The following is a 26,751-nucleotide window of genomic DNA, read 5'->3' as shown; positions in this document are numbered from 1 at the left end:
GGGAAGAGGGCTCCCTCTTCCTCCATCCTGTTAAAATCCATGGAAGCAGCCCCAAGGGCAGCTGTTCTTCCCGCTGAGTCTCAGTAGCTATAAAGTATTTTGATGTGAGTTAAAAATGCAGTTTGCTGTCCTTACATTGCAGCCAATTAAAGATTATCTCTCTAATAACCGGCAGCCCTATAGCTTCCTGAGTGGGAGTGAAAGGAGCGGCATCATATGGCTGGCGGGAAGGATGGAGTGCAAGTTCAGTCTGGGTTACCGGCAGCACAGGTGCCCTCAGGCGCTATCCTAACAGAGATCCCAAAGGAGCTTGGGAGCTGTGGTTTTCAAGTCACTTCCGTTTCTTTTTTTTTTTTTTTTAATATCTTATTTATTTGACAGAGAGAAATCACAACTAGGCAGAGAGGCAGGCAGAGAGAGAGGAGGAAGCAGGCTCCCCGGGGAGCAGAGAGCCCGATGTGGGGCTCGATCCCAGGACCCTGAGATCATGACCTGAGCCGAAGGCAGAGGCTTTAACCCACTGAGCCACCCAGGTGCCCCCCCCTTTTTTTTTTTAGATTTTATTTATTTATTTGACAGAGAGAGATCACAAGTAGGCAGAGAGGCAGGCAGAGAGAGAGGAGGAAGCAGGCTCCCCGCGGAGCAGAGAGCCCGATGTGGGGCTCGATCCCAGGACCTGGGATCATGACCTGAGCCGAAGGTAGAGGCTTTAACCCTCTGAGCCACCCAGGCGCCCCCTTCCATTTGTTTCTTAAGTCTTGCCTCCAGAGTCCTAAAAAACCCAGAGTGCGCCAGCATATATTGTGGCACGTGTAATAGCATGAACGTTTCAGGAGCAATGACCAACAGTTGTGACGACCCATCACAAGTGGGCAAAATGCCGATGTGACTGAAATGTACAATGTTATATATGAATAATATTTAGAACAGGAAAGCCTGATTATTTTATTTATTGCTAATGTAATAACACAGCCTATGTTTTTCTTTTGCTTCTTCATTAATAATAAAGATAGAGAACTCTGTTGGGTCAGAAGTGAAAAAAAGACTGTGCTTCACAGGCACTAACAAAGCAAGGCGACTCATTAAAAAGCCAATGTCATTAAAAAGTTAAAACCAAGGTACTATTAAAATCACAAGAAGTAATCATACAGCTAACTGCATTTGGTATTGGTAAGAGAGCATCTCAAATTATACACTCAAATTTGGTGGGTTAACTGTGACAGAAGAATTAAAAAATTAGAAGATGCCCCAGAGGAGGGAGAGCAGGATGGTGAGTGGTGTAGAAATCATGCCATAAGGGAAACCAGTGGAGGGGAGAGGGAAGAATGAACAGAGAGTACTCAGCATGGAAAGATAGGAAGTGTCCTAACAAAAAGCCTTACTTTATGTAGCTCGAAGGGCAAAGCCAAGATCAGCAAGTGAAAATTATAGAGGTTTCTACAAACAGCTTTCTAACAGGAAAATATCCTCACACTAGCAAGTAGTGAGCTCCACATCCCAGGAGGCAATCAAAGGATGTGCTCCTCTACAAAATGGAAGTGGGGGGCCAAAATGATCTTTAAGCTTCCTCCAACTATAAAGTTCTGAATTTCTTGAACCTCAAATATACTAGTTATTTTCAGAATTGAAACATCAATGCAGAGTCCAATAAATTAATGAAATCGCAAGTGACCCGATTTTTCAGATGGTAGACATCTATTGTCCCATTTCCCTTTCCATGAAATGGAAAGAGAGCTATCTCCACTCTGTTAACATACCACACGGTGACCCAAGTTCTGTTGGAATGTATTTAGAGGCAAGGACTGTTTGCTGTGAATGACATTCTTACCCTCATCCCTTGAACATGAACTACACAAACAAGTTCCAATCCCATTCCCATCTCATCATGTGACACTTAGTTCCTGAACACATGAAGAACAAGGCCGCGGACTTAACCCCAAAGAACCCATCCTCGGGTTTTCTTTCATTTTAAGTCAATAAAATTGAATTTCACAATTTCATGCATTTTTCAAGAGCCCGAGCACCCCATCCATGATCTATTACACTTAGAAAATATTGAACTATGACAGGGATCTCCAGAGCAAATGGCAAAACTTACTCAGCCACATTCCACAGAACTGGAATTCAGGAAACCAGCCCTGGGCATCACCAGGATGGCTCTGTGACAGCCGCAGGCCTCCTGAATGCCAGGTGAGAATCATTTAGCGTGGCTGGGACCTGGGGTTTCCGAGCTGAGGCGGGGACCCAGGTAGGCCAGTGCCCTTGCTAAGACCACCTGCTACAGTATACTGGGTGTGCACAGTCTGCCAGTTCCATGAAGTCTCCCCCCTAGGCAAGACGAGTTTGTACCGTCCCAAGCAAATCAGGGTGACTTTTAGCCATCCGAGCAAGGACGCTCAACAAGGGGCCGCGGCTGAAAGGACATCACCTGCCTCCGAACCCGCACTTTTCCCTCTCCAGGGCCCTGCTCAGCATCTGCACTTCAGCCGCAAAACAGCCCCGCCAGCCCTGGGGCAGACCCCCGCTTCCCGGCTGCAGGGAGCAGCCCCAAATTGCTGTGTCACTTGTAACGGTTCCCGAGCCAAGGATGGCGGGAGAGGAAGGCAGCGATTATGATGACTGCCTTTATCTGTAACGAATAAAAATACATTAAAAGAGCAAGGATCCTCGGCCAAGCAAGGAAGCATGACTGTGGGTCTGTTAAACTTTCACTCTGGAAGGCATTGCTGAAAGCCATGAATTCTGACCAACTCTGCCCGGAAAAGTCCTCAGGGGGACCCCAGGCTGTTTTGGACATGAACTAGCATAAAAGAAATTCCCTTGCGAGCTTCTATTAAAGCGAAAAACAGCCAGAGGCCTTTGCGGAATCAGTAAATCCCAGCTTGTAACAGCAACGCGCTGATTCAGAAGGAACTCTAACTTACTCCTTTTCTACACACTGCTTTAGATCACCCAAAATTCAAAATTCCAGAATTGCCCGAATTCACCCTCAAGCCACCACACCCCAGTCACAAGTGCTCATGAGTTCAGAGGAACTTAGGAGGGAAAGGGAAGAGATTCAAAGCGCACAGCTCACAGCCAGGCTGCCGCTCCCCTGCGGGCTGTCACAGCTTTCAGGCCTGGCATGGGAGTGCGGGCGGTGTAGAGGGCAGGGGGCTGGGGGAGAGGTCCCTCCAGATTAGACGTGGGTCTGAGACCGGGCCCGACCCTTGGTCGGCAGCACCCACCAGCCTCCCATCTCACTGTGCCCACACCACCTGCAGCTGCGGCCGGAAGAGGGGAAGGGGGGCGGCGGGCAGAGGCTGTGCGAGGTGATTTCCTCCTCACTGCCTCAGCGCCTCCACTCTGCTCTTCTCTGTGCCCTGGCCCTGCAGCGCTGCCTGCATGTGTGAAGGAGGCGGGGAGGAAGGAAGAAAGGGAGTGAGATGTGAAGTTAGGATCTCACCAGCATACCAGAGAAATCAGTCCTCAGAACAGAACAAACAAAGTCGGAAAGTATAGTCTCGGAAGCCAGGGGCCTCTTGGCAGTTAGAAACGCAGGCCTCGCACTCACCTGACCGCTGAGAGGCTCTTTCCTGGCTGAGCTCGGAACCTGAGAGGGACCCTGGGCAGGCGACAACCTTGAGGGGCTCTTCTTACTCTGAGGCAGCAGCGAGGACAGGAAACCCACTCGAGGCGACTGTGACAGGGAAGTATTCCTCTGGCGGCACACCATGGCCCTGGACCAGCAGACACACAAGGTCACAGGGCTGGAGGGGGACCCAAGGGGACCCAAAGCACAGGCCTCCTGGGCTCTGGACGGCACCAGGGCATGGCCCGGCTTTCAGGTGGCATTATCCCTGGGACTGCCTCCTGTACCCAGGGGAGCCTGCAGCTTCTCTGGCACGATGAGGACGCCTGCCACACTCTGAGGGCCGAGGTACAGTTCAGAGCTGTGCTCTCCAATAGCCACCTGGCCACTCGTGCCACTGAGCCCCTGACACGCGGTCAGTCCCACGGGCCCTGTGCTGGAGGAGCACAACACTCCTCGGGATTCAAGCCTCAGCAGGAAAGCGGTGCAAAACAGCTCACGGTTCCTTCGTTTCTGTTCAGCCCACACTGAAACGATATCGTGGACATACTGGGCTAAATAAAATACGTCCTTAAATTAACTGCACCTGTTTCTTTTTACTGAGTGTAAGTACAATTTTTTTTTTTAAAGATTTTATTTATTTAACAAAGAGACCCAGCGAGAGAGGGAACACAAGCAGGGGGAGTGGGAGAGGGAAAATAGGTTTCCCATGGAGCGGGGAGCCCAATGTGGGGCTCAATCCCAGGACCTTGGGATCATGACCTGAGCTGCAGGCAGACGCTTAACAACTGAGCCACCCAGGCGCCCCTAAGTATAAATTTTTATGTGCTGTTTTTGGCTTGCCCAGAGGTTCCACTGCACCAGGCTAGCTCAGACACCAGCGCAGTTTCCCCCAGTACAGCACCTGGCCGCGTAGGTCTGGAATCCGCCTGCCTGGCTTTGGATCCTGATTCACAAGTCGTTAGCTGTGGGACCACGGTGAGCCTCGGTGTCTTCAACTGCTACCATTGTTCTCATCAGCTGGGGCCTCTGCTCGAACTGGCTGTGTCCTAAGCTTGCTGCTAGCCACCCACCTGCCTACCTCTCCAAAGCCTCGGGTGGGAGCACGCTTTCACCACACACTGCCTCCAACCTGTGGGGTGCCAACCTTTTCATCAACACACACACACACACACACACACACACACACACACACACTTCCCGAGGCTTTACGACAGCGTCTGTGTTTATTTTACCAGAGGTGCACATCTGGGCGTGCAGGCCCCTCCCTCTGGAGGAAGCCAGGGGAGTTTACTTAGAAAGCTCAGGCGGGAACAGTAAGGGCCAAGGAGGCTCTCCAGCAATTCCCTGTCACCAGGAATTGGGGGGAAGGGCCAGGGTGAGGCGACAGGGGACAGATTAGAGGAGGGGACCGCCCACCCGCACCCCGCCCCCAAGCAGACACACACTCACAGTTCCGAGTCCCCCAGGCGGTCCATGTTGGAGACATAAGGAGGCAATTTGTGCTGCACCAAGGCCTCTTCCTCCTCTGGCTGCAGCTCCTCTTTCCTCAGGCGGTGGATTTCGGCTTGCAAGGCAAAAAGCTGAGTGGGGGTGCGGGAAGTCAGACGGTGACCTCACCCCATCTTCGCTCCACTAAGGAGCAGCAGACACAGCACGTCCAACACCCAGCCTCCTCCAACACCCAGCCATCCGACATCCAACCTCGCCGGCTCTGGAGGCCCTGGGCCTGAGCCTTGGGGCACCGGCTTCACCCTCTGCTCACCGCCCAGTGAGATACCAGTCCGGGGGCAGCTGTTTTTCGACTACACTGAGGTGAGACACCAACAACTGTCAGACACACAAATCCCACTTTCTTTCTTTTCGTCATTTGACTTGCTTCTTCCTGAATTCATGGAGAAAAACAGCTCCACCCGGTCCTGCTTTGCTCTTTGGAAAATCTACAGGGGCGCCTGGGTGGCTCAGTGGGTTAAAGCCTCTGCCTTCAGCTCAGGTCATGATCTCAGGGTCCTGGGATCGAGCCCCGCATCAGGCTCTCTGCTCGGCAGGGAGCCTGCTTCCTCCTCTCTCTCTGCCTGCCTCTCCGCCTACATGTGGTCTCTGTCTGTCAAATAAATAAAATCTTTAAAAAAAAAAAAAAGAAAGAAAGAAAAGAAAATCTACAAAATCAGGCTCTGGAAGTCTCACGGATAGTTTTGTTTTTTTTTTAAACAAAGTTCACCATTTTTGACCTTATGCCTGAAAAAAATTATATACACACAAGCACCTAAAATGCTTATAATCTTCCTTTTCCTGAAAATATGACCTACAGTTGCCTTAATTTCAACAACAGAGAAGCGCTCCTCCAACAAAACGTAAAGGCGAATATGGGTCCCCCAGCTCTAACGTTTTACCCAACTAGAGGCTCATGGAGCTGAGCAGAACAATGACATTGCACGTGGGTTGTAAACAACACAGATGTGGACATACAAGACTGGGGGTACAAAACAGACACAGGGAAGCACATAGTCTTCCTCCTCTCAAAGTTCATTACCATTGTTATGTCATTCGTGCTTTACACGGGACTTGTAATATGAACCTGACCTCTGGTTTCCAGAGACTATTACAGCCCCCAAAACTCCAACAGTGCCTCTCCGGTGACTCACTTACATCTGAGATTAGTGCTTTCCTATTTTTAATCAGCCCCCACCACCACTACCTAATTTCACATACAAAAAGCAGAAGTTCTTCCCAAGAAGCAAGCGTCTTTAGAACAAACCTTCTGGCGAAGAACTTCATTTTCTTCTTGAACCTGGTTGGTCCTCTGGCATTCCGCATCGAAGTTCAGGATTACGGGAACTGGTGCCCAAAGTTAAAGAAAAAGCCTGCCTGCGATGATTAAAAGCCTTTCCCAAACTCTTGACACAGCAGCAAAACCCTTGAACACGGGTTATAGGGAACAGAGGACAGACTTGGTCCTGCAGGCTCTCCACAGCTGTATGGAGTCTCTCCCTTGACGCTGGGTCTGGCCTTTCTCCAGAGACTCACAGACACTCACGCCAGTCTGGCTGGTCAGCCCACAGAGAGGATGTAAATCTAAACCTGAGTGTTTTCTCCCCAAACACCAGCAGCAAAGAGCTCACACTCAGTGGGCCTCCCAGCCAGTGCAGGCCATAGCAAGGTCAGGGCAGACAGTGAGAAGCGATCCCAGGGGCCAGCTGGTCTACCATCTGGGCAGAAGCCTCGGCCACTTGGCTTGCCCCTCCCCAGACTATACCTCTTCCTAGTAAAGGTGTGGACTGAGGAGAGCGCTTTCTGCAGACTGGACAGTCCCGTGCCATGCTATGAATATCATTCTAGGTCAGGGTGTCCATCTTTCCCACCACCTTAAACAGCTTCAGTCAAGGGGAGCACAAAGCAGGCTAAGGGTCTCGGTCCTGGGGAAGTGAACTGTGGCTCAAATGTGTGTGACCTAGTTTGCAGGGCACTGTCTTGCACTGAAAAGACCTTCAGTGACATTTCTGTTTTCCATAGAGGGCCCATACGGTCATGTCATAACCACCACTGGGCTGAGCCCCCTGCTAGTCTAGCCTGAAAGCCCTCAGGATAAAAAGCAATAGGGGACAGGGAGGAGGAGGCAAGAGTGGAATTCACACTCAGACCCACAGCACAAAAGGAAGGAGCACCCTTCCTATCTCAACCAGCTGTCCCTCCCGGAGGCCGAAATGGTCACCTGTGGGTGGGCCCATAAACACCCAATTTATCAGTGACTCACCAGGCAGCAACCTCCAAGCTGGATTCCCTTTTCCTCCTCTAGAATTTCAGCCTAAAGGGCATGAGCACTGGGCCTCAAGAATGCAGGCTTTCCATGACAAAATGGTAAACCTGGTGGGCTACCATTTATTTACATTCTCCCTCTCTTAACTATCCATACACATATTCTGAGAGCCGCTGTCTTCTGGCAAGTTGAGAAACACGGAGGCAGCTGTCAGAGAGTGACCCAAATGCGAACACAGGAAGGAAGTTCTAGCCCAAGAAGTATTCTGACCTCCTACCTAATCTCAACAAGGCAAGTAACCCTGAGGGGCACAGGGCAGGCACGGACAGGGTATTCTCCAGGCTGGCCAGTTGCAAAGAGCAGCAGCTGCACCAGCTCAGCCCTATCTGAGGGCTCCCAGCAGGGCCAGGCACTTGGACCTCACTGCTACTACTGTCCCCACTCGTGCGTGTCAGCTACTGCTTCAGCAGCGTCACAACGAAGATTCATGATTTCCTGGCCTGCTGACAAAAATAACCACAGTGTGTCCAGCCCCCTCACATGACACATGACAACGATGCTGGGGCACACATCGAGAGCAGCGGCCCCTGATCACGCTGTCTGGACAGACCAGGCCCACAGCCCCAGGCAGCTGGGAGGATATGCATGCACTGAAACAGGACGCTCAGGAAGTTGTGCAGGGACACAATGAAGGTATCAGCCCACTGTCGAGAGAAGTAGGTAGCGAAGGTGGGGTTGGTGTCTGGGGATGGCAGGAAGGGCAGGACAAACCAATCCTTCCACTCGGCCTGGTTCTGGAGCTCTGTGGCCTGCTTTGCAAAGAACTCTTGAGCTTTGTCATTTCTGTTTGTCTGCCAAGGCAAAGAGGAGGCAGCAGAAAGGGGTATGAGACAGAAGTCCAGAATTAAGATTCGTCATTACTGCACAAAAGAGAGCCTCTAGATTTCAGCCTACCAGGTAAATGGCCAAATATAATGTACAAAGGCCATAAAGGATATTACTTTTCCCAAGTTCCTTGTAATTTCTAAGAAGCTGGTTTAAACTGAAGCCCTGAAGATAAATGGCATCCTAAAAATTGATTCCTAGTTGATTTTCAAATAATCTAAGTGACTTATCCCCTGGGGTCAGCTATAATTTTTATTACTCAAACTTTAACCCAGCTACTTATATTCTTTGAAACGCCACCTAGGCTTATGTGCTTAAAACAAGAGAGGAAATAGGAATGAGGAAGACAAGTCAGCTGATCTACAGACGAGAAGGGAAAAAAAGTAGGAAAACAGACAAAATTAATTCACACTATAACTGTTCCCCTCTTTCCCAAAGGAACACAGAGTCCTCTCTAGAAATTAAAAAGGAAAACTATTTCAGGGTCAAAGAACTCTCTCCAAGGAATCCCGGAATGAACAAGCACCTGGATGGTGTAGACAAGATAAAAGCGGAACAGGCTGGTTTTCAGCTTGTTGATGGTGGGTCTATATATATCCTCCAAGCGACTGAAAAGCCGCCGTTCCAGGTAGCTCCAGTAATCCCGAAGGGCAGCCAAGTCATACACCTGCATTAACTGCTGCAGCTGGTCCACGATCTTGTCCACCTGGTGGAGAAAGATGAGATGGAGAACACGGTGAAGGACAAGAAGGAATTTCCCCATCATTTCACAGAGCTAATACAGCTTTTTCCTCTTGCTGTGGCTTCTGATGTTAGAGGTTTTTTTGTTTTTTTGTTTTGTTTTTTAATTAGCCATCTGTAAAACGTACAAAACACTGTAATATAATAGCTTTTGAGTTATTTTCTGATATTAGATATGTGGTTTGACCCTGCAGCAAGCATGAAAATGTCAAGTGTAAAAGCACAAAGCAGGAGACCCGAGTCTAGGTCTTGGATCAGTGTGTCTGGCTTATGCAACCAACTTGAAAATGTTACTTCAACTCTTTGGTCTCAGTGGCCTAAGATTTGAAAAAACCCAAAAAACAAAACAAACAAACAAACAAAAAAAAAACAAACAGAGAGACAACCTGCATCATCCCTCTCCCAGCTCCACCATTCCAGGAGTCCTAGACTCAGGGAAAGATGCACTGACTGACCCAAATCCTGGTAGCTGCTCAGACTATCAACCAAAGAAGTCACCTCCATGTGAGAAATCACACCGGAGGGTATTGCCTCTCTCTCAGTTCACCTGTCAACACCAATTAGACTCAGCAAGCACACGAATCACACACATACACATTCCAAGAACCTCTAAACAGAAAATCATGTCTGAGCAGGGGAAATATAACATTCTAAAATGTACAAGGTCTTCCTCAACTGCGGAGACAAATTGCCAGTAAGTCCCGCACAATGCCATTTTAAACAAACACCAAAAGATACCTAGCTAACATTTTGGGCTGCAGACCCCTTTTGCTCCCAATGCCATCAGAAGCTAACTTTTTAATATATCTGTTGCCCAAATTTAACCATCTACCCAACCTTATCTCCTAAAACCCTTATCCTCATCCTGGCCAGTTGGCCAGCACCTGCTCGGAGGCTGGCGTGGAGGACAGACACCCAGACCAGGAGTCATGGCACCTGGGCTCCTGCCTCAGCGATGCTCCTGACTCGCTGGGCAACTTCAGGCAAGTCACGTCCCCTCTCAGGACCTCAGTTCCTCATGTGTCAAGGGAAGGCCAGACGCGCTGATGTCGACGGTCCCCCCCGGGCGCGCTGACAGCGCCGCTCCCGCCCCGGAGGGCAGTGCTGGCGGGGAGCCCGCTCCGGTCTCCCTCGGGGGCGCCTCGGCCCGCGCCGCACCCGCCGGCCCCTCACCCGGAACCCTTTCTCCTTGTCCGCCTTGATCTCGGCGTCCAGCTGCCGCAGCGTGTGCGTAAAGCCGCGGAAGAGCAGATATTCCCGAACCAGCTCGTCAGTGCGCTCCACAGCCTCCGCCATCGCTGCGCGAGCGCCGTGAGCGGCCGCGGCAGGCAAGAGGCGGAGAGGCGGGGTCTCGCCGCGCGGGGCGGGGCCGGGCGCCGGCGCCAAACACGTCACGCCGCGGCCTGTCCTAGCAGCCCGCACGCAACGCGCGCCGCGCGCCTGTGGCCCCGCCCCGGTCCCGCCCCTAGCCCTGCCCAGCCACTTCCGTCAGCATCAGCCTCCGGGAGGAGCGACTGAACTACCCCTTGCTCGCCTGCGTTTCCAGCCGTCCCTGGCGCCGGCTTTGTGATCTGAGTTACTGAAAGCGGCGGCTGCTGTCCAAGTCAAGTAGGGTTGGACCTTGGAGACCATCCCAGATAGTCACGAGGCGGGCAGGGGGTGAGGTGCCCTGCTCATTGGCATTCCATCGCGGAATCCTCTGTGCCGCGTCCTCGTTTTACAAATAGGGGAAACTGGAGTCCGGAGGGAAAGTGACTTGTGTGCAGTCACACAACTAGGTGTGTCATCACAGAGTTCTAGAGAAAAGGCTTGCTTTCATTAGTACGATTACCCAACTACAAGACAAGATAACCAAGATGAAAGAAAAAAGAAAGTAAGACTTTCAGAAGTCTGTATACTGTGGTCCCAGTTTCTTTAGGATTTTTTTTTTTTTTTTTTTTTTTTGACAGACAGAGATCACAAGTAGGCAGAGAGGCAGGCAGAGAGAGGAGGGAAAGCAGGCTCCCTGCTGAGCAGAGAGCCCGACGCGGGGCTCGATCCCACGACTCTGGGATCATGACCTGAGCCGAAGGCAGCAGCTTAACCCACTGAGCCACCCAGGTGCCCCTCCCAGTTTCTTTAGAAAAGAAAAAAAGGTATGTGTGTATGCGTTTGTGTACCTTTTGAAACTTAAGGAAGATTATACAACTCACCGCTTATGGTTGTTTTCTCTAAGAGGTGAGACTATAAGGTATTTTCACTTCCTATTTTTTACTTCTGTTTGAAATGCTTACAAACTAATTTTATATATTTATAAATATTTTTGTAAGCAGGGAATAGCCAGTATCTTTGAGCCTTCCCTTTCTCCTCTGTAAAATAATGACAGTGATATCAGAGTATCATTACAGAGTAATGAAAATTTAGTAAGATTATTTGTGTAAAAAACTTAGCACAATGAATAGGCCATCGTTCAAATGCAGTATTCGACCCCTTCTTCCCTCTAGTGGTATGGCTTTCTGTGTTTATCAAAGTACAACTCACAGAATCATTACCACCACTTTGTCTAGACCCTCCCACCCAAATATATGGATACTTAACTTCAAAGGGGGTCTGATATGCACTAGGGAGCCCCAAAAAGATAACAGGGAGCAAGCCACAGTAAGACAGTTTCACCCTCTGCCTGCTTTAGCTGCGTTCACAGGTGTCAGTATCCCCCAGGCACCGAGGCTTGACCCACAGGGCACAGAAGGAGAGTCACCTCTGTGACTAGCGGGAGGACCAGACTAAAATCCTACTTTGACTGGGATGTCAGATCATCGAAAGGGAGCTTGGGAAATCCCAAAAAGGAGCAACGGTCAAGACCTTTGCCAATAGGAGTGTTGCCAATTAGAATATTGTCTTCTCCTAAGGCACCTGCAGGACCCAGCCACAGTGGCAACCTCCGTCACCTCCACCCGCCCTGGCAAGTCCCAGAGCAGAACCTATAAAATCAGCCACAATTGCTTTTCTGGTCAATGCAAGACAGCTCCTCCAGGCTCTGCCAACAAGCTTTTTCCTCTGTCAGGAACGTCCTGTCCCGGATACCCACATGAAGGCGGCGCCACGTGTTTGTGTTAATGTCACCTCGGAAAGGCTCTCTCTGACCATCGTGTACAGCAGTACCTCATCTCCAGAATTCTTCTCCCCCTTGCCCTGCTATATCTTTCTCCATAGCACTTATCACAGTCTGACAAACTAGATTTTTTACTTATTTATTCTTTCTCTCTCCTCTATACTAAAATATAAGCTGCATGAAAGCAGAGATTTTTGCCTGAATTGTTTGCTAGCATATCCACAGAACTTGGAACTGTGTCTACCTTATGGGAGATGCCCAATAAATATTTGTTGAGTGTATGAATGAGGGCAGTTTCAGTGAGGGCCCAGCCACTCTCAAGCAGGATCGCCCTGCTAGAGGAAATACAAACTCTAGGCTCACTCCCATGTATGGGCTCTATGGGCTTCTGGCCAACCTGGTCCCTGTCCAGAGCATTCCATCTTCCCATCTTCTCTCCATACCATTTTGCTTACGCTTTAAATATTTCTGGAGACATTCAGCTGAGTTGTCTTTATGTAACTGGAGAGGGCACTAGATTCTCCAGCTCATTCATTAGCTCTAGTTAGTGGGTCTGATTAATCTTTCACTGCTTATGGCTACTCCGAAAGTAGCCTGGGGTTCCTTTAAGAAGGTGCTGTCGGGAGCCTGCAGCAGTCCCATTACACAAAGCAAATTATGTGGGCACCACAAAGTGAACCACAAATTATCTTTTCTTCTAATCCAATCATCTCTCTTTGCCTCTGACTTGGGAGAGAAGAGAGAACAAGGATGGCGATGGGGGCGGGGAGGACAGTAAATAGTTAATGAGCACCTAGTCGATGCCAAGCACTGTGCTAGGTGTCAGGGACATGTTAATAAGTAAGCCCAGGGTGTCTGCCCTCAGAGCTAGCTCCCTAGCTCTGGAGAAGCCAGACAACTGAAGTCTGAAACACACACACACACACACACACATATACACACACACAGGCTGCAGAATAGAGGCTGGATGGGACGGGGACAGGGCTGGAAGGAGGATGGAGGCCAGACAGGAGGCCGGGGCATTCCAGCAAGGGATGAGACTAGACCAGTAGCAATGGGGATCAAGAGCAGGGGGAGGATTTGAGACTTCCCGAGAAGGGCAATCTTGTCGCTTGGTGGACTGACTAACACAGGTGAGTAAGGAGCAGGGGTCTTTGGTGACTGGCAGGTTTCTGGCTTGGGTGACAGTGCCATTCGTGGGCAGAGGGAACTCAGGAAGAGGAGACTGTGGGACTTCCCTGCTGGTTTTGGTGGCCACTAAAACAGAGACCCAGAAACAGGATATAATACTCAGTCCCGGAGCTTGGCTCTCCCACCTCCCTCTTATGGAGACTTCAACTATTATCTGTACAGCCCAAGTCTGTACATCGCACAATTTCTGAGATTCCTTTTCACCCAGTCCTTTGCCTGACGACGGCCCATGGTTGTTCACTTGAACTCCTTCTGTCCTTTGAGACCCGGCCTGGTTATCCTTGGCCCTTACCATCTGGTAGCACTGGGTGTTCTCTCTGTTCCCAGGCGTGGCACCCTGTATGTGCAGATCCCACTGCTTTATAACCATCTGTCTGTCTTCTCTCCCGGTTGTAGACTCCAGAGAGCAGAGAGTATGTCTTGCTGACCCTAGTGTCTCCGGTGACGAGCATGGTGTTTTGAAAGTACATGCTCAGCTGGGTGTTCTATGCAAACAATGAGTCATGGAATGCTACATCGAAAACTAATGATGTACTGTATGGTGATTTAACATAACATAATTAAAAAAAAGACATTTAAAAAAAAAGAAAGTAGGTGCTCGATAGCTATTTGTTGAATTAGTGAGGAAATAAAGTCCATGTGACTGTACGGCCTGGAACGTTAAGTTACATATGTAGTACAGAGCATCCATTGCCAAGGCCAAGGGCAGAGGAATCTTTTCTACCTGTGGTTAGTGCCATAAAAACTATGAGTGCTTCTGACAACTGGAAGAGGCCCACCATGACCCACGTAGCAATTCACAGTTTCCTTACTGATGCCCCTTGACTCTGCTTTAGAAGGCAGCCTATTAACACGTTAGTGTCTAACTCACTGAAAATGAATAGCATGCCCATTTAAAAAAATCCTCTCTCCACCTATCAAAATTGCATTTTTAAAAAATATATCGTCCAGTATTGGCAAACATAAAATGAAAGGGGTATTCTCATGAACTTCTTTTCCAGGAATGAATTTATAAATGACCAAGCCCACCAGAATGTTCTTACTCTTGAACCCAATGATTCTGCTCCTAAAATTCCCCTTAAAGAAATAATAAAAAATGACAAGATTCGTGCCCAATAGGGTTGTTTCTAAGAGGATGCGTTATTTGTAACAACGAACGTTATTTACAGTAGTGGAAGTTGTAAGTACTTGGAGGCCAGAATGGCATGTCCCCCAAGAACTGAATGAGGAAATTGTACTTCCCACGGAGTGTCAAACTGCAAAACCCTCTCAAATGATCAGACACCAAAGACACAAATTCCATGGAAAGACAGAAAAGCTACTAGGCTCTCAGGACTGCATTAAAGGGCATTAACTCACAAAATAAATATGGTGTCAGTCAGAAGAGGTTTTAAATGCAGAAATCCAGAGAGATACTATGGGAAGAGCCCACTGAAACCCTCCTGCCCAGCTCAGCCAGTGGATGATGTCCTTGTGCTCTGTCCTCTGTCCTCCTCAAGATGAGAAGGAGGCTGTAGACCGCCCCCAACTGGACCATTAAAGACACTTCATTCCCCTTATCCTGGTTCTAAGTTCACCAAGCGACCATCTGATTCTCCTGGCATTGACTACATGAAGATTTGTGGCATCGTGTAGTCTTTCTCCTGGCAAGCTAAAAGGGAATTTCCGATTATGACGGCCTTCCAATGAAGGTGGAAAGGGATGTCGCTTATGTTGGTGCTCCCATGAACCCTCCCTGTCCCTGTGACAGTTGTATTGCTCATTGAATGATGAAACACGGGACACTGCGATGTCTCCCGCGGGGCCCTGTGCAGCCAAGTTACCACGAATCCGTCCTTCAGAGCCTGCTCACCCCTGGCCACTGTGAAAACCGGCTCTAGCCAGCTTTTTTCCACACCTCCACGTGCAGGAGTCTCTTCGTGATTTCCACGGGGAAAAAGAAATGTGAAACAATCAAAATATTCCACATTTGGGGAAAGCTTAAATAAATCATGCTACATGTATCCCACACAATACTATATCATTGTTGAGAGTCATGTTTCTTTAAAGACTAATTACTTAGAGAAATAGTCACACAGCATGTCAAAAATGTATGATTCACACTGCAGAAAAAACTCTGGCAGTTTCTTATAAATTAAACATGCAATTACTATAGGACTCCCTAAGGGTACTCTTGAGTATCCTAGAGAAATGAAAATTGACCTTCACGTGAAAACTTGTACATGAAAATGTATAGCAGTTTTATTCCCGGTAGTAGAAAACTGGAAACCACGCAAATATCCTTCAATTCTTTTTGATAGAAGCTAAAATAAGCAGGGCCAACAGGCAATCCTAGGACCTAGAGCCAAGCCATCCTACCTCACCTCCTCTGGATAATCAAACTGTGGTCCATTCATACCGTGGAATCCCATTCAGCAATAAAGAGAAACGAATTAGGAGCTCACTTTGGCAACGCATGTAAGAAAACGAAATGAATTAGTAAGATACACACAGCCTGGATAGATCTCAAGGAGATATGCTGGAGAAAAAAAAGTCAATCTCCAAGGGCATCCTGCATACCAAAGATCGGATTCTATTAGTATAACACTTTGGAAAAGATAATATTTAGATTTTAGAGACCACATCCGTGGCTGCCAGGGTTCAGGGGTGAGTTGGCACATATGTGAGGTCGGCGGTATGATTACAAAAGGGCCCAGCAAGGGCTCTCTGTGGGGATGGAAGTGTTCTGCATCTTCTCGGTGCTCATGTGAGTGGGAACCTACATGTGTGATAAAATTGTAGAGAACATACACGCACATGTGTACAAGTAAGATTGGGATATCTGAATAATATTAGTAGACTATAAATTTCAATATTCTGGTTGTGCTACTGTACTATAGCTTTGCAAAATGTTACCACTGGGGGAAACTTGGTACAAGGATCTCTCTGTATTATGTCTTACAACGGCATGTGTGTCTATAGTTACTTCAAAATAAAAAATGTTTAATTTGGGGGCGCCTGGGTGGCTCGGTCAGTTAAGTGTCTAACTCTTGGTTTCCGCTCAGGTCATGATCTCAGGGTCGTGAGATGGAGCCCTGAGTCGGGCTCTGTGCTTAGAGTGGAGTCTGTTTGGGATTCTCTTGCTATCTCTAAAGATAAATATAAATAAATAGATAAATAAATAAATAAATAAATAAATAAAAAGTTTGATTTTGAGAAGTGTGCTACACAACTGTAAATATTATATGGTTGCCTTATATGATATCTTTGATATATAGGTACACACACAATATCTATAATTATTGGCTATACATGCTGGAGGTGTGGATTTTATGGGTGATTTCTGATTTTATCTTTATACTTTTTAATATTCTTCAAATCCCTTACCATAAACACATATTGATTTTATTTTATAGTTATGATGAATATCTTTAAACATAGCACGTTCGTTTTTCAGAACCGTATCTCAGTGTTGACACACACAAAGCTCTTATCAACTGTCCCCCCAAAACTTAACTATAAACGACTGCCAAACTGAGAATTCCCAATTCTGTGCTTATACAATTCAATCTTTGGAACAAAATATAGGACCTCATACCTGAACTCAGATGATCAAGTTGTGACATTTCTCTGGCTTGCCTTCCTCATCTATAATAAAGATCTCAGATCAGAAAGACCCTGAGGTCCTCCCAGCTTTTCCAGGCCATGGGCCTCCCTCTGGTATAAGGCTGCTGGGAACTGTGGTCTGTCTTTCTAGTGATAATGGGCCCCAGAGACTGAAAATGAACCACCTTTCTCAGACCACTGCGATCATATCCCCTGAGGAGTGGCTCAGATCAGAGTGAGAACCTGCCTCCCACCCCAGCCACGCCTCCATCTTCCACCCCAGGAGGCAGCCAAGTCCCATTTACACAGGGCAGTAAACAACCAATAATGGCCTTAGGCTGCCAGGAGAAGGAATCCCCAGGTTTATGAGTCTATAAAATCATTTACTTTCACTGCTGGGACAATCCAAGACTCCCAGGTTAATAAGTAATACCACCTTCACAGACAGGGGAAGGCTGCATGAAGGAATTCCAACCCTATTTCCACACTTCCTAAAAAACAGCTCCCTGACCTTTGCGATCTTGCTTCTATCTACTATGCTGACTGGGGCAGCCCCTCTGCCACCCACGGGTACATACGAGTATATACACATATGTATGAATGAATGTCCATAGGTACTCTAGCTCTCTGAAGAACCCTAATACACATTGCAAAATATTTCTTCACTTCCATAGGAATTCATTGTTGTCCAGCACATGGAACACTGTGCAGCGTGAAAACCCTTCACCCCTGTCCTTTACCCCTCTGACTCCATGTCTCACTATTTTCCCTTGTACTCAGTCCCTCACTCTGTCATCAGCCACAGGGACACCTTGATTTGCACTCAGAGCATTCCGCCCCAGGACCTTTGCACACACTCTGCCCGCTGCCCAGAACACTCTCCCCGCTGATAAACATGCAGCTTGTTCCTTGGCCTCCTTCAAGTTTTGCCTCAAATCTCTTTTCTCAGGGCTCTTCTCTGACCACACTATTTAAAATAGGCCTCCTTCCCTGTACTCCTTATTTTTCTCTGTAACATACACACTCTCTTTTTAAAAGATTTTATTTATATGAGAGAGAGTGAGAGAGAGCATGAGCTGGGGGAGAGGAAGAAGCAGACTTCCTACTGAACAGGGAGCCCAATGCAGGGCTCCATCCCAGGACCCTGGGATCATGACCTGAGCCAAAGGCAGAGACTTAACTGATAGTCACCCAGGCACCCCAAGACTACATTTTCTTTTTTTGTTTGTTTGGTTTTTTTTTTTTGTTTTTTTTTTTTTTTCTTTTTTACAGAGAGAGAGAGAGAGATTACAAGTAGGCAGAGCAGCAGCCAGAGAGGGGAGGAAGCAGGCTCCCTGCCAAGCAGAGAGCCCGATACGGGGCTCGATCCCAGGACCCTGAGATCATGACCTGAGCTGAAGGCAGAGGCCTAACCCACTGAGCCACCCAGGCGCCCCTAGACTACATTTTCTTTATCCATTTTTCTGTTGATAGACATCAAGGTTATTTCTACCTCTTGGCTATCGTGAATAATGGTAAATGAACACAGGAGGCAGACAACACTTTAAGGTCCTGCTCTCAGTTCTTTTGGATAAAATACATAGAAGCGGCATTTCTGGATCATAGGGGAGTTAGTTCTACTTTTAATTTTTTGAGGAAACTCCCTACTGTTTTTCACAGTGGTTGAACTATTTTAATTTCCACGAACAGTGCACAGGATTCCAAATTCTCTACATCCCTGTCAAACTTTTTTTTTTGATATAACAGCTATCCTAATCAACATGAAATGATAGTTCTTTATGCTTTTGATTTGCATTTCCCTGAGGTTTAGTGATGTTGAGCACTATTTTTTTTATGTATCTGTTGCTTATTTGTACATCTTAAATAGAGAAATGTCTATTTAACTCCTTTGCCCACTTTTTAAAATTTGAATTCAATTTAGTTAACATATAGTGTAGTATTAGTTTCAGGGGCAGAATTTAGTGATTCATCAGTTGCATACAACACCCAGGGCTCATTCCATCAAGTGCCCCCCCTTGATGCCCATCACCCAGTTACTCCATCCCTCCAACCCCCTCCCTCCAGCAACCCTCAGTTTGTTCCCTGTAGTGAAGAGTCTTTTCTGGTTTGCCTCCCTCTCTGTTTTTCATTTTATTTTCTTTCCCTTCCCCTGTGATCATCTTTTGTTTTGTTTCGTAAATTCCACATATGAGCGAAATCATACGGTGTTTGTCTTTCTCTGACTGACCTAAAGGTCATTTGTTTTCTCATTATGGGGTAATAGGAGTTCCTTACATACTTTGGGTACAAACCCCTATTAACCCCTTATCAAATACAAGATTTGAAAATACTTTCTCCTATTCCATAGGCTGCCTTTTCACTGTTGACTGTTTCTTCTGTTGTGCAAAAGCCTTTTAGTTTGACCTAATCCCACTTGCCTATTGTTGCTTTCCTCGACTGTGCTGTTGGTATCATAGCCGTAAAACCATTGCCAAAACCAATGTTATGAAGATTCCCCCCTACATCTTCTCTGAGGAATTTTATAGTTTCAAGCCTCAACTTTCTTTATCGGTATTTGTACAGGTCTTTCTACATTGCAAAACATTTTCATATACATTAAGTCCTTAAAATAGAAATCTCAGAAGGAGGTTCCTTGGAAGTTGGTGTTGCGTCATGATGACGGGCTCTGAGCCGCTGGGAGTTTTACTCTGGAGGTCAGGGAAGGATGGGAATTCTCATCCTAGGACGTGTCTTGGGAATCCTATATCAGCTCTCCTACCGGAAAGTGTCGAGCCACGCTGGCTTAGCAATCCTGACCCCATGAAGGAGCTTACTGTATCTAGAGGCTCTCCCAGAAGCCAAAGTCTGGCATTGTGCCAAGGAGATGGTAGGCAAGAGCCCATCTGGGATTGTGTTCCAGGCTTCTTTCAGCAGAAAGGAGAGTCCTTACCTGGAGTCAGAGAGTATGCCCTTCTGCTGACCTCTACGATTCTCATCCCTCCCTAAGAGCCACTAGCCACAAACCTTGGTTCAAAGCTGTGGGTCTTTAGTTTTGAAACTTATCAAATCATGTAAATTTCTCTCTTTCCTAAGGTAGCTGATACTCATCTCACTAACCATCACCCCAAAAGGCATGCAGAGCAGAGAACCCAAAAGAACCTTAGATGTGTGGACCCTCAGCAAATCACTGCCCTTCTCTGCGTCTGCCTTCCCCTTCCAGGAAATGGAGGTAAGACTCTTCACAGGCTTGTCCATAAGGACTAGGAACGTAGTAGAGACTCAAGACACAATCCATCACTCTCTCATTTCATTTGAAGGATAAGAAAAATGGTAGAGTCTAAGGCCCCTGCCCTTTATCACATGAGGTGGATAAAAACCAGCAATGGGGAAGAAGTGCATAAGACTGTCCTTCCGACCAGAAAGTCAGGGCCATGGGGCACAGACAAGGGGAGGCCATACCAGGTTGGCATTAATGCAGGGATCTTTGCTAGCGGACCTGGTGCTGAGCTGGATCCAGGAGGTGGGAGTGCCCCCCGACCCTCCACCCAGGGCAGGATCTATGTTATGGTGGGGGGATATTCCAAGGGCAGGATCTATGTTATGGTAGGGGGATATTCCAAGGGAAGGGTCTATGTTATGGTGGGGGGATATTCCAAGCCGGAAGCCATGTTACTGCAGGAGGGTATTTCAGGCCAGGATATATGTTACTGTGAGGGGATATTTCAGGACAGGATCTCTGCTGCTGGGTACGGTGGCGGTTTCAAGGGCAGGATCTGTGTTACTATGGGGGATATTTCAGAGTGGATCTATTTTACCATGTAAGGGAGATATTTCAGGATGGGATCTATGCTGCTGTGTAAGGGGGGATATTTCAGGGCAGGATCTTTTGTCACTGTGGAGAGGTATTTCAGGGTGGGATCTATGCCACTGGGAGGGAGGGGTCAGGGTCAAAAGGTGACAGCGTGTGTGGATGTTGCCGGGGAGAACTGTGATTGTATCAGAAGCCGAACAGAGCCACCAGGAGGTACCAGGGTTCATGAGCACAGTCTTCCTCCTCACAGCTGTGGGGAAGGTTGGCTGAGCAGAGATCTCCATTTTCAAGAAAGAAATCAGGCGGCTGCAGGTAAGGAGTTCTTGTAGTCATACCCCCTTGCCCCTGGGCTGCATTTCTTCGGGGTGCAGATCTGTCCCCCCAGTGGGGCACATCCGGGAGGCAGGTGTGTATGGTAGTGGTTGAAGGGTGATATTGAGGGGGTGATTTGATAAAAACCTGGGGCAGGTAGGTTTCTGAACCTCTCTGTGTCCTCTCGGTGCCAAGACAAGGCTCTCCAGGACACAGCCTCTGCTCCCAGGGGCCCCAGCAGAGCTGCGGGTGGGCTGCTGGTGGGAGGCCAGGAGCAGGACCAGGGGAGAGAAACCAGGGAGTGGGGGCAGAGGGGGGGAAAGCAGCTCCTCAGGGGTGCTCAGAGACCCTGCATCCAAGGCTGCCCCATAGCCAGAAGGGACAGGGCCTCAACCCAAGTGGAATTTGGATTGAAATGAACCTTTTACATTGACCTTGAAATCTCAGGTGCTTTTGATGGGACAGTTTCTTTAGACATACACATAATTTAATGGTCCACCAAAAGCCTTTTAAAGATGAGTCTGCCGCTCACTGCAGCTGAATTTCAGGAGGGTCCTCTGAAGGGCAGGTGCCCCATGGGTGAGGTTCAGGTAGGGCTCCCGGTCCTCACAGTCACTGCCAGGGCCCTCCTGGATCAGATCCAAATCCGCGTGCCCCCAAGCCCGCGCCGCTTCTGCTGGGCGCCTGACCCCTGTGTAACCCCTTGCCCCAGGGTGAAGTAGTTCACCCCCCAGAGAGCAGCAAGGGGGCGCCTGCCCGGCTGGTGCTCCTTGTACAAGGCCTCATACTTGGCCGAGTCGGTGGACCCTCAAGATAATGTTTAGGCCGCCGGGAAATACCGCGGCAGGGGGATCCAGCGAAAAGTGGCCAAAAGACAAGAGTATATTCTCTGTTTGGAGAAAAGGAATTCCCCCCCCCCAAACTGGAACACTACCTGCTTCCTCTTGTCCCAAAGAGTGACTCCTTTTTCCATCTCTTCTTGCTATTTTAATCTGAGCTTTGGAAGGTCTCTTCTGTGCAACCCCTCTCATGCGCCGTCCCCAATTGTTTCTTCCCTTCTTTAAAACATCATTCCCCTGGTCCCCCTCTCCTTCATGCGTCTGCTCCCTTCCCACCTACATGTCTGCGTCTTTTCCCTTGAGATGGGGAGCCCCTGGTTCTCTGGACCCCGTATTTAAGCTGTCTTCTGGAAGCCTCAAGGTAACTCTAGACGGCAGGTGTCATCACCCCAAGTAAGGGACGAGAAAACTGGGCTCCATGCCAGCTGAGTGGGACCATTCAGTCCTCTGTGGGCACGAAGAGGATGCATGGGGCACCTGGAGTGGCAAAGGCGGTCCCCTCCCAACCCCCACCGCCTCCACCTGAAAGGCAGCTACCACCCCCACCCCCGCCCCAAGGTGAGAAGGTCAGCTTTCCCTTCTTGCGTCTCCGGCTGACAACTCGTTACTTTCTTGCTTCCACAACCCCACCCTCATTGGCCCGCCACGGAGCATCCCCATTGGCTGTGGGGGCCGGAGACACACGCTCTGATTGGTCCGCGACCCAGTGCCCAGGAGTCTGTCTCCCAGCCGGGGCGGAGCCATAGTTCCCAGGCTGGCTGGCCCTCAGGACAACCGTCATGGGTGTCAGGGCTTCAGGTGGCCTCCTGCATGTCCGGGGAGGGGGGACGTCATGTGCCCGGGTGCCCGCCTCCCTCCCTCGGCGCGTGAGTATGGACTAAACGCTGCAGGTCCCGTGCCTGAGCATCTTTGGCAAGGCGCCCTTGGCCACGTGCTTGTTCCCGTACCTGCGATGGATCCATGCCTGCGGATCCAAGCGGGTGACCACTGAGGTCTGGGGCCAGGCTTGCAGTGAGCGTTTGTATCACCACCACAAACCAGACCGTTCTGAGGATGATTCTGGATTTTTCTCTGACATGGTCTGATAAGGATAGTGGACCAAAGGAAGCCTGTGTGTTGCAAAACAATATCCAGCATATTGTGTATGTTTGCCTAGGGTTTGCTGAAGAGAACCACACTCAGATGTTTTGTGGAGTGGTGCTTAAAAATGATGACGATTTCTCTGAGTCTCAGAGAGGGTGAGGTCATATCTTTAAAAAAGTTCATCTAGGGAGTTTTAAAAATGTCAGCGCCAATGGGTATTAAGTGGCTTTTTAATACCTAAGTATTTGGTAATGAAAGTATGCTTTCCCTTATAGATGAGAAATAATAAATGATAAGGCATGACCATGTGAATCGTAACAGTGCCTTTCTAGAAGGATGCATGGAGACAGCGGTCCTCTGACTTTGTTAGACTGAAGAGTGTGCTTAGCACGCTGATCTGATGAACAGGTTTGAACACAGTAAAGAGCTTTTAAAAGGGAATATATACCAGAGACCTGCACATTCTGAAATGCCTAGAATCTTTGGCCCCAGTTTCCCACAGAATGAATGGGGTTTGCACGGAGAAAGTGCCCAGCGAACAGTTGTCCCCGGGGCCACAGTGCCCAGAATTCCTTCAGATGCAGCTTCCCACACTGCCGTGGGACCAGTTAGGAGACACAGTTAGGGGACAGCTCTGGGCTCCATCCACGTCTCCAGGGATATGAGTGGCGTGTGCTGCTTGCCTTTGCCCCAGACAGTCATAGAATCTTGACAATGACCTTAGAGAGGCTGAAGAGTTTAAACTATAATCTTGTGAAAGGCTTTCTCCCCTCCTTTCTACAGATAAAGACATTAAGACCTCAGGCTTCTGGGCTTATATAAAGTCACATGTCTGCTTAACACAGAGCTGGAATTACAGCCCAGATCTTGAGCCAATCCCCACTCCAGCCTGCCTTTCCCTACACTAGTTCATCCCACTGGCCGGGTACCATCCCCAGGTGCAGCATCAGGCATCACCCCACCCAAGGTGGGTCCTTAGGACTAGCTTCCCTCCACCTACCAGCTCTGTACTGACTTCCCTAGATTCACACACATTTCAGTTGCCCAGACATTCAAACTCAGCCTCCGAACATGGCAAGTTTCCCGAGTCAGAACAGGATATTCAGGCTCTTGCCCCGGGTAATCCCTTCCCAGCCGTCTTATGGGACAACTGGCCAGCGTTCCCTTCCAAGGCTTTTCAAACTTCTCAAATGCGTGCCTCTCACTGTGAGTCTGACTGAGAACTGAATTCAAGAGATCTAATGTTTAGGCTCCAGAGAGGTCTTTTGGGTTTGGGTCAGACTAGCTGTTATTCCCTACCCCAGAGTCTTTTCTTAATCCTATCCTGTCCTTCCCTTGTTCTGACTCAAGCTGGGGAGGGATACTTTAGATGCTGGATATGTGAATCCTGAGCAAGGATCTTACTAATTTGTTGGCAAAACAAAATTAAGTTAGAAACTGGTGTGGATGGGACTGGGTGACTTCTTAGAGGAGACGGGGCCTACCCTAGGTACTGAAGGACAATTTGGCTCTCCATAGGTAGAGACTGGGGCGGGGGACAGAGAGAGGGGCCGCGTCCCCGGTGGGAGGACAGGCAGTAGGCCGCAGAATAGAGGGTGGTGGGCAGGAAAGCATATGTTTCTGTTGCTGGTAGTGAGAGAAGGGAAAATGGGGGGGGGGGAGGGCGGTGGCTGCTCGTAAAATGCAGATTTCCAGGCCTTGGGATGACAGCTCAGACTATATTCTCTACACTACTCTAATTCCTCACACCGCTGGGGCAGTCTCCTTAGCACACTTGGCACCTGCACAGGACATTTAAGAGAAGAGCTTTGGTTTGGGTTTGTTCTGTATTAAAGAAAACATCCCTTCTCAACCTCATTTTTCCAGTTAGTTCTCCCTTTTCTAGCAAAAGAGCCAACATGGGAAAAAGGCAGGAGGAGGGTCCTGACTCCCCTCCCGGCCAAGACCGTGGCTTCTCTGGTACTCATTCCTGGGTGAGCCACCCCTTGACACAGGTCACAGGCACAGACGGCACAGACCCCCCCTGTTTGAGGGCAACAAAGAGCTCGGTCTGAAAAATACCCACCTCAGCTCACCTCAATACCCATCTCAGCAAGTCGACGAAGATACCTCAAGAAGAAGGCCTTCTGGAGATCACAGCAGATCTTTCCTAGCAGAGAGCATGATGCAGCAATTAGGAGCAGACATTTACAACCGTGTGAGGTCTTATCAGGCTTAATATCAGGCTTAATATCTGCTTAATATGTCTCACCATCCCTGCGGCTTGCCCCTGCCCCCCACCACCTCAAGAGCTTCTGACTCTGGGCTGAGGCAGAGGCCCCAGCTCTGAAGGTGGGCAGGATGATCTGGGCCCGTCCTCACCCCCGGTGGCAGGCAGTGAAGGCTGTCCCCTGGGGTAGAAGTAACGGGAGGGTCTGTCCCCCGTGGAAGAGGCAGGGAGCTGAGCGCTTGCACAGGACTGAAACCACACAGCCATTTAGGAATTTGGGTGCAGCATGTCTGGGTGGAAGCCTGGGAGGAAAGCCCAATTATCAGCATTGGCACCTCGAGAACTCCAGATTCCCCGCAAGCCCACGGCCTTTGGTGTCGGTATTCTGAGTTCATTAGAGAATCCTAGATCTTGGGAGAACCCTGGCGTTTTTACCCTGTTCATTGACCTAAATTCCCTGGGGTCCAGGCACATTCATTTCTCCTAAATTTAAGCAAATAAAGAAAACCCATGTTCTTAGGTTCAAAAGGTTCCCATTGCTCTCTGGGCAGTTCAAAACTTCCCTTGTTTCGCTTTGCCTCCCATTAAAGATGTGTCCCCAAGCTGGATGGGCCTGCATGGAGTCCGCGGCTGCCCTCCATGTGCGGATGGTGCCTTTCCTGGTAATAAATGTTACAGGAACTTCAAGGTCAGGCAGACCCCCACAGTGGCACCCACTTACCACCTTCCGGCATTGTTCTGAGAAGCAAAGCGAGGGCAGATACGCTGCTGGAGGAGAGTCCATTGTTCTTAGGAGATTCGCTTTCTGCCCTAAATGGTGTTTTACTTTATCTTAATTTTTAAAGATTTTGTTTATTTATTTGGCAGAGAGAGTGCACATAAGCAGGGGAAGTGGCAGGCAGAGGGAGAGGGCGAAGCAGGCTCCCCATGGAGCAAGGAGCCCAATGCAGGGCTCAATGCAGGGCTTGATCCCCGGACCCCGGGCTCATGACCTGACCTGAAGGCAGACACTTAACCAACAGCCACCCAGACACCCGGTCCTAAGTAGTGTTTTAAAATCCCACACTAGAGGCGCCTGGGTGGCTCAGTGGGTTAAAGCCTCTGCTTTCGGCTCAGGTCATGATGCCGGGGTCCTGGGATTGAGCCCCACATCGGGCTCTCTGCTCAGCAGGGAGCCTGCCTCCCTTCCTCTCTCTCTGCCTGCCTCTCTGCCTACCTGCAATCTCTATCAAATAAATAAATAAAATCTTTTAAAAAATAAAATAAGGGGCACCTGGGTGGCTCAGTTGGTTAAGCGACTGCCTTCAGCTCAGGTCATGATCCCAGAGTCCTGGGATCGAGTCCCGCATCGGGCTCCCTGCTCCTTGGAGAGTCTGCTTCTCCCTCTGACTTTCTCCCCTCTCATGCTCTCTCTCACTGTCTCTCTCTCAAGTAAATAAAATCTTTAAAAAATAAAATAAAATAAAATAAAATCCCACACTGCCTGGCCGGCTTCACTGTCTCTGTGGCTGAATTCTCCCCCGAGAGCTTAGTGAGAAAGCTTTTTCAAGCCTCCTCCGTTGGTTCCTCCCTCTACGGAGGAGAATCCATTCCCAGCTCCCAGCTGTGGTGCGTGGAGAGACATGTCGCTGTGTGTGCCTTGTGGTGGCTCCAACTGTGAACATGGCTGCATCAGCTGCGGAGCAGGCTGCCCCCCA

At 48.9% G+C, this 26,751-nt stretch overlaps 1 protein-coding gene across 3 annotated transcripts in view; it reads right to left on the bottom strand.

Annotated features, from left to right (window-relative positions):
• WDR91 (WD repeat domain 91) overlaps positions 1 to 26,751 on the bottom strand; it is a 53,124-nt gene that overhangs the window by 17,212 nt on the left and 9,161 nt on the right. The window contains exons 2-7 of one of the 3 annotated variants that reach the window (XM_046020193.1): positions 24,911 to 24,994; positions 8,740 to 8,919; positions 7,972 to 8,179; positions 6,330 to 6,412; positions 5,024 to 5,154; positions 3,554 to 3,719 (exon numbers count right to left, since the gene is read on the bottom strand). In XM_046020193.1, the coding sequence (XP_045876149.1) occupies positions 3,554 to 3,719; positions 5,024 to 5,154; positions 6,330 to 6,412; positions 7,972 to 8,179; positions 8,740 to 8,886 (735 nt within the window). In that variant the 5' untranslated portion in view covers positions 8,887 to 8,919; positions 24,911 to 24,994. Of the gene's footprint in view, positions 1 to 3,553; positions 3,720 to 5,023; positions 5,155 to 6,329; positions 6,413 to 7,971; positions 8,180 to 8,739; positions 8,920 to 10,127; positions 10,297 to 24,910; positions 25,005 to 26,751 lie in introns of those variants that run through there. The other 2 variants (XM_046020194.1, XM_046020192.1) reach the window with 2 other exon arrangements.

This window comes from Meles meles, chromosome 10, assembly GCF_922984935.1.
Source record: "Meles meles chromosome 10, mMelMel3.1 paternal haplotype, whole genome shotgun sequence".
In the NCBI taxonomy this organism is placed as follows: domain Eukaryota; kingdom Metazoa; phylum Chordata; class Mammalia; order Carnivora; family Mustelidae; genus Meles; species Meles meles.
This window is presented reverse-complemented; position numbering and strand designations above follow the sequence as displayed.